We start from the raw sequence: 8,256 nt of genomic DNA on the forward strand, positions 1-8,256 counted from the left end.
CCACGGGAAAGAAGTACAGCACAGACAGCATCTCTGTCCAGCTATTTCCCATAGAATAGGAAGAGAGATTCTCTCAGTTGAGAGGAGCAACTACAAAGGGCTGGTGAGAGGGGTGACTTTGGCTGGCTGAAATGCAGCAATGACATCTTCTTGTCTGTTTTAGATACTCAAATAACCAAAGGCCATAGAATAAATGGGCACTATACCTGCTTTTCTCATCCTCCCTGCTGGCTGTACCTACCTAGCCTGGTTCTCTGCTACTCATGTCACCATGCAGAAGGATTTGGCCTTTATATTCATAAATTTTACAAAAATATTTTTATCTACCTGCTGACATCAGCTTTGTGCTATACAGCTCAGTTTTGATCTGGGACAGAATGTGAGGGTGGAACTGGGAGGAATGGAGCTGGAACTAGTCAGAAAAGAAGGAGAATTTCAGCAGCTGCAAAGAAAAACAATGTATGAAATGTTTTGATATTCATCCTTTTTTGCATGCTTGGCCTCCAAGACTCTGGATTATTATTTCTTTTTGTTCTTTAAGCTGTTTAGAGTACATGTGTTCTAGAATTGAAAGTTTTGAAAAACTGTTGTGTTCTCGCTTGTTTAATGTGCTTAAGCTCAACGTGGCTTAATTTTGTACTTGCTGAGAGATTTTCATTCCCATTTCCCACAGCATTGAGTTGTGGCACTTTTATACGGCAAATGTCTTCATTACTGGCCAACTGACGTATTTCATTTGTAAATGAATGCTTGTTCTTATCTATTTTATTGTACATAGATACCACCACCAAGATTTTCTTTTAAATAGATGTGTGGGTGGGGAATTTCAAGGCTAGAGGGGAATCTTAAAAGCGTAACTCTCGTTAATCTTACATTGTGAATAGCTTGGTTTTAGTTGAATTTTGGATTTGTTAAATATAGCTGTGTGAATCGGAACAAAGCATGATTGTTAGAGCAGAGCAGCGAACGGTTCATTTTGGTTATATGCTGCACATCAGTGTCAAACTCTAACAGCTCTGTGTTCAAAGCCTGTATGTTAAAAGCTGAGGGAAGAAAATACAACTTTAAAGTGCTACTTTAAATTACATACAGCTAGAAAGCCTCTATGTTTTTAATAAAATGCAGTTACACATTTCCTCCATGATTAAAACTCTTTCTGGGGAAATTATGCTCTGTATTTCTTACTGTCTTTGTTTTTTTCTAGGGAGGTTTTCAAAATGGATTACTGGAAACTACTTCTTGTTCTTCTTTTTGTTTCCACCTTCTGCTCTGTAGATGCACAGCAGACTGGTAATACACTAAAGAAATTACTCTTCTTCAATTTTGAGTACATGTCTAGCTTTAAAATATTCAAAATAGTGCTGGGAGGGGAGAAGGTCAGGGGAAGAAGGGGAAGGCAGAAGCAACACAGTTACAATTTATTTCATGAATGATGAAATGTACAGTGAATTCTTCCTTGCTTATGAACAAAGCTGGAGACGAAGCTATAGTAATTCATTCTTCTCTGTGATCTTCCTTGGACAGCTTGCAGAAAAGCCGTGTTGGCAGATGTTGTCTTTTTAGTGGATACTTCAACAAGTATTGGCCAGGAAAACTTTCAGAAGGTGAAGAACTTCATGTCCACCTTGGTTTCAAGTCTTGATGTCGGCCTTGATGCAATCCAGGTTGGGCTGGCGCAATACAGTGATGAGACTTACCAAGAATTCTTGCTAAATCAATATATGAAAAGTGATGTTTTGGAACAGATTGAGAATTTGCCATATAGGAGTGGAGAAACTTACACAGGGCGAGCTCTGGATTTTGTCAACAGAGTGTATTTCATTGAACCTGCTGGTAGCAGAGCTAAGAGCTATGTCCCACAGGTAGCCATTCTGATCACTGGTGGAGAATCCAGTGATGAAGTTGAATTGCCTGCTAGGAAACTGAGGAACAGAGGCATCTCTCTCTATGTTGTTGGAATTGGTGTCCAGAATACAACTGAGCTTCAGCAAATAGCCAGCAAACCTTTTGGTAAATATCTGTATAGCGCTCGTAGTTTTGATGACCTTCAAGATGTCTCCACAAGACTTTTGGGAAACTTTTACTTTGCCGTTGAAAGTGAGATAGAAGGTAAGACCTTGTCCTTATACTTGTGCCATTTCAGTTGTTCATACTGTGTAACTGTGAAAATAAGGTGTACTAAAGTCGTTCTGGTTTTGATGTTGTTTATATCAGCGTTAACTGTCATGTAACGTGATTGAAAACAATGGGGCTAATTTTGAGTTAGATTGCAGTTCAGGATGACATCCTTGTTCTTTTTATTTCAGACATATTCTTTCTATTTCAGACATATTTCTGCGTTGAAGTCAGTGAGGTTTAATTGTTATGCTCAGTGTTCTCTGAAGCTGAGCCTTAATGTATTGCAAAGAAAATCAGAGTCAGATTCACAGATTCTATGAAGTACATTCAGTTTAATCTCGTTAGGGCTGGTGGAGCCTTTTTTGGAAGACATTTTGTTTTGATGTCATTGAACAGTTGAACAGAGAATTATTTCTTGATTAAGCTATGCTTTTGGTAACTCTTAATTCCTCCAAAAACCTAGTTCAGAAATTGAACATTCTACGAGCTACAAAAATGAAGGGAAGTCATATTTTCCCTTTCAATACCTTTGCTGAACAGCAAAACTCACAGAGAATGTTTTCCCAGTTTCTTTAAGGACTGTTATTGTTGAATGGTGAAAGGGGGAGGGAAATAAGAGACAGGGTAACAAAACTACAGTCGGAACAAAATTGGTATTTAAACCAATGATGAATGTTTAAAAAGTAACGTAGTTATAACTTCAAAAGGAAACTTTTTTTTTGCTGGTTTTGCAGAGGTCAGCATGGATACCTCCACAACTTTTTCTCAATGAAAAGAAAAGGTCAGGGATTAGGGACTGTGCTGGTAGTTAGGCACTTGGCTTTAATCCCCCTCTCCATCGTAAACTGTTATGCTGAAGGATGCGTTTAGGTCCAGTTTCATTTGTTTTGCATCTTGATGTGCCCTCCAGATATGTATATCTCTTCACTGACTGTAAGTGAAGTTAGAATCAATTTGTTCATGTTCTGATGCCTCCTCTGATATTCAGAGGGACTGTCTTTGCTTTGCAGCAACTCCTCATGCGGTTGTTATGAAGGTAGGTATATTCTGAAGTGCTCAAATATGTCCAATTTTTAGATGCAACCTAAATTCCAGTAGTGATGGAGAAGACTGTGATTAATGGAGTATCAAAGGAATGGAGTGGTAAAGCATACAATCTCACTCCCACAGTCATAAGTAGAAGATTTGGTTGAAGGAAGATGAAACTTTTATCTACATAAAGGCGAAGGCACTGCACAGCTTGTAGTGGTCATGACACCCCCTGGATCCAGAGACAATACCATGGAGGCAGCCTGGATGTTAGAAGAGATGAGGGTAAAAGTTGTCTCAGCTGGCGTTGGGTGCTTGGATGAGGAACAAAAGGCAAGAGCCTCCTCTAACATGACTTCCCAGACCTGTGAAGGGGAGAGCATTGACCTTTTCCGGCAGAACATTGTCAGTGATATGGAAGCCTCGCTTCAGAAGCTTTATGACCTTGATCCAGGTGTGCAAGCAGGTATGATGTATCACCAGAGCAAAACCAGCAGGATGAGTAGCTTCTAACTTATGGGTAATCCAGAGCGACTTCTCAGGTGGCTGTGAGGGAAGAACAGAGTGCAAATGGCTGGCAATTGTACTTTTACAGAGGTGCTATATGGACAAAATATTTACCACCTTTGACTGTGTAGTGGCAACACTTGCCTATGCACAGTTTGTTGTAACTACCTGTATTAACCCAGAGGAGCAGGGCAGTGGTCTAGAGGGGTTGGCTGCTGTGGAATTGCATGTTCTGACTGACAGGGTAAGTTTGAATTTTGTTCCTAGAAAATGGCCATAGGAGAAGTTGTATGTAACCACAGAATAACTTCCCTAGTATTCTGGGATGTCCTGATCTGCAGTCACTCTGCAGGATAGCAAGAAAAACGTTTGTTTTGCAGACTTTCCTGTAGCGTGAACAAGGGGTCAGTTAAGGTATGGTGTTTATTTCAGGTATTTCTTTTACTATGAAAACCAATACATAAATCTCTGCTCTTCAGCACTGATAGGGATTTAGATTTCCTGTTTTATTGTAGCACCATCTTGCCTATTACCTTAAGATGATCCTTTTTGTAGTAATGCATTCTGATTGTCCCACCAGTTATCCCATGGTGTGACCTACATTAATCTTACCTTCCTTATATTTACTTTACTTTTTACTGTATTCCAGTGCAGCTGTGGCAGATGTGTTTCTTGTGGATGAATCCAGCAAAATTACATCAAACTTTCAGCTGGTAAGGGCCTTTCTGTTAAAAACTGTTAATGCCCTAGATATTGGTCAGAGTAATGTTAAGAGTTGGGCTAGTGCTGTACAGTAATGAGGCAAGGCTAGTGCTCACCTTGGACACATTCAGGGATAAATCGGAAATTCTGAGTTGATTGAAGAACTTACCATATCAAGAGGGGCAAACATACACTGGAGCAGCCATAGAATTCCCAAGGAAGAAGGTTTTTACTCAAGAAGCAGGCAGCAGGGAAAAACAAGGAGTGCAGCAAATTGCTGTGGTGGTCACTGATGGCCAGACCTTGGAAAATGACACTGAACCAGCACGTAAACTAAGACAGAAGTGCGTTACTGTCTATGCTGTGGACATCCAGAATATCACAGAGAGTAGCAAACTTGATAAAGTTGCAACTTAGCCCCCCAGGAAACATGTCACCACCCTGAAGTTTTTCCTACAGCTGTCAAATATTGGATGGAAAATAAAGAAACAGCTTTTGTCACAATGAGATTGTGACAAAAATGTTTGTAGTCCCATTACACTTGTGAAGTTTGGAAAAAAAAAAAGTACATAGATAATTGTCACTTCAGTGCTGTTAGACTTGCTGCTGGTCCATGCACCATCTGCAAGAGGAAATTAATGCAAGAGGAAATTAACATTCAGAAAGCTTTTAGTGACGTATATTAAGTTCTGGTAGTGATTGACCCAAGTATCATCAAGGTAAGAGCTGCCCTGCTTAGAACCAGGCTTAGGGGTCAGGCTGAGGCATTGGAGGTCAGGCTTAGGGGTTAGACCTCATGTAGTGCATGGATCATCTAGTGTTAGATCTGCAGTTCAAAAATGTGCAGCAGCTCATGGTAGTTAATGACTCGGAGTTTGAGGTGGATAAAGTTCAGTTTGGTGTTTTGGTCTGTAGCTCCAAGCAGGAGATGCAGTTCTCACTGAATTCATACTCCTCTGAGCTTCAGAGTCGAGAAGCAGTATTCAGCTTGAAGCCTCTGCCAGGCCAGCTCTTCACAGCAAGAGCTTTGGACTTTGCCAGGCAGAGATTTGATGTGAACTAGGGTGGACGTGCATCTTTCCTTCCTGTCTCCAGACTCCTTATTCTTACTGATGAACCAACTGTACCATTGGATAGAGCCAACCTTCCCATGGCCATAAAACTTTTGAAAGGAGTTGGAACCAACTTAACTGCTGTTGGAGTGAACAAAGCAAGCAGAGCTTGAAGAGATTACTCTGAAGGTCAAGAAAGATTACTCTCTCAGAGCTGCAATGCACTGCCAATAAAAATGTTAGGGAGCTCTGCTTGTGCAGTGAAAATGACAGGCAAGAATCCTCTCCACTTCAGTGGTACCAACAGGCTGTCTTTCTCCACAGCAGTCATGCAGTTCAAGTGGTTTCTTTCTTACAGTGGCCCTTCAGGTAGCAAGAGGATGAGTGTGGTGAGTGGAGTAGTTGATCTGACTTACTGGTAGATAACGTCTGACCTCCCTCACCTGAGGGTTTGTCTTTGCTTACAAGCTCTGTCATGACTCTGCTAGCTGGTCTTCTGGATGATATGTAAAGGTCTGTGACTTCTTCTGCAAGTTAATAGCAGAAAGGGATGGATTTTTATCTACTCATGGAAGGTCTCTCGGTTGCAGTAGGATAGATAATGGATTGACCTTGCATGGCCTTGCTGTGAACAGCTTCTGTGACTAAAGGTTTACACTGCAGAGAACAAGGAAAAGATTAAACACTGGCAAGGTTATGTTCCTCACTAGTTGTTGTGGTGGGTTTTTTTCTTTTTCTGTTTGTTAGTTTTCATCTCTGCTTTTTCCCTAAGTTTGCAGCAATCAAGTGGCAGATCTGGTATTCCTGATAGACGGATCAGAAAGCATGTCAAAAAGGAACTTTTCTGTCATGAAGACCTTCATGATGGAAGTTGTGGACAGCTTTGTTGTTTCTAGGGACAAAGTACTTGTTGGAGTAGTCCAGTACAGTTGAGAGCCCCAGAAAGAATCTTCTTTTAATGAGTTCTATACTGACATGATGATAAAGGAACAGGTCAACAGCATCGAGCAATTGCAGTGCTCTACATTTACTGGCAGAGGGCTGAGGCTTGTGCAGAGCCTTTTTCAACCTGCCAGTAGAGGCCACGAGAGCCAAGGAGTCTCACAGAACCTTGTAGTGATTCCAGGTGGGTACTCTGCCGACAGGGTGGAGGATGCAGCAATGGCTTTGTCAAGTGATGGAATCCATGTCTTTGCAGTTGACATAGGGATTATAAATTCCTTTGAGCTGCTGGTGATGCAAGGAGAGTGTTCACAGTGGAAAACCTTGATGCACTGAAAACCATTGAGAGGAGTATTGTCAATCAGGTCTGTGAATCCAAACATCTCCCTGGCCAGAGGAAGTACCATAAATGTTTTGTTGGGTGCATAATGGCAAATATCCACATGGCTACATGCAGTCCCTGATAAGAGTACCTGAGCTAGCTGGACAGCAGTGCTGCTGTTTTACCAAAGAATACTGCTCAGGTTACTCAGTCTTGTAACTTACTAGACTTGTACCTTACTTCAGTCAAGAACCATTAGACTCTTTGCTATGAGTAAATAGCTTCTGAGGTAAGATAGTGCTTCACATCTAGCATTCATATTCATAACTCCTTAGTGTCTGAAAGGAGCCAGAGCAGATATACCCAAGGTATCCAAACCAAAAAGAGAAACAGATGATTCAGTGTTTTTTAAAAAAAGATTCTTCCAAAAGCCTGACTTTGTCATCTACATCTGTCCATACTGCTTCAGTGGGACTGTCAGCAGCAACTGTTGACAAAACTTAAGTCTCATAGAGGCAGTCTGGACAGGGCATGTGAGAAAATCCATCCTTGGATATGTGGGAGGTATTGGCAAGATATGAGCAGCAAATCCACAGTAATGCTGAGATGCTACCTAAAGGCTTTCCCTATATAAGAAACAGAAGGTAGTATCTCTTACTACATTGTCTTGGTGGCAACACTAGCTTGGATGCCACACAGCCCAAGAGGCTCCCAACCCCAAAGAAAACAAAGGTTCAGTGTTGCCTTTGATTAATGTAGCAACTTTTATCAGATGCCAGATGCTGGTTTGGTATCTTGAGTTTATTCTGACTTGATGCTGCGGTGTCAGTCACTTTGTCATGCAGGAAGACTGAAGCAGAAAACATACATGGTTGCTCTTTAAAATTACATATTCATGCCAGTTATGTAGTAAAGTTAAAACTGTAGATGTGTGCATTAAGTGGCAAAAAGAAAAATGTAGTGAATGACGAATCAAAAGCTGAGCTCTTCCCCTGCTGAAGGTGAGGATGACCTACTGTGGTGTAAGTAGGTGGCACTGATTATGGATAGCAGGAAGAGACCGTTCTAGAGTGGTTCTTCTCTCTGTGCCCATCCTTACAGGGACTGTGACTGTCCTTTAAAACTCCTTGTTGTCTTCCCTGTGTTTTCACCGTATAGGGGATGTTTTACATGTGTTGGCTACGTGTTCTTTGGTCTCTTTGTTAACGCCATAAAACTGATCCAACCCAGTTCTCCAGGTTTCATTCTCTTACTGACCAGAAACTTACTGTGAGAAAGGAACACTGGGATGACCACCCTGCTTGTCTAAGGCTTTTTGTAACAACAGCTGAACAAATAGAAAACTTTGCCTCTCCTGCACTCCGGGCTCCTGAGATCTTGAATACCCCAAAACTAGCTGGTGTTTGCTGGAGTGTTGGGGGCCAAAATGAAGAGCTGAGCCTTCTCTCCTAAAGCCAGAAGCTACTCTCTGTGTGAATTATATCTGCTCAGGTGGTTTTCAGAGAGGATGACAGCTGGGCCTGTTTCACTATGAGCTCTGCAACCCCCCCCCCCCCCCCTCCCCCCCCAAACGCTTTGCCCCCG

At 41.7% G+C, this 8,256-nt stretch overlaps 1 protein-coding gene across 1 annotated transcript in view; it reads left to right on the top strand.

Moving 5' to 3' along the window:
• The first annotated feature begins 1,217 nt into the window (after positions 1-1,217).
• Positions 1,218-8,256, top strand: part of LOC104166059 (collagen alpha-4(VI) chain-like) — a 50,504-nt gene continuing 43,465 nt past the window's right edge. The window contains 10 exon segments of the mRNA XM_009705870.1: positions 1,218-1,290; positions 1,525-2,109; positions 3,341-3,613; positions 4,294-4,424; positions 4,426-4,851; positions 4,853-4,921; positions 5,083-5,177; positions 5,179-5,681; positions 6,181-6,633; positions 6,636-6,744. Of these exon segments, the coding sequence (XP_009704172.1) occupies positions 1,218-1,290; positions 1,525-2,109; positions 3,341-3,613; positions 4,294-4,424; positions 4,426-4,851; positions 4,853-4,921; positions 5,083-5,177; positions 5,179-5,681; positions 6,181-6,633; positions 6,636-6,744 (2,717 nt within the window).

Source organism: Cariama cristata, unplaced genomic scaffold (assembly GCF_000690535.1).
Source record: "Cariama cristata isolate BGI_N322 unplaced genomic scaffold, ASM69053v1 scaffold8230, whole genome shotgun sequence".
NCBI lineage: Eukaryota > Metazoa > Chordata > Aves > Cariamiformes > Cariamidae > Cariama > Cariama cristata.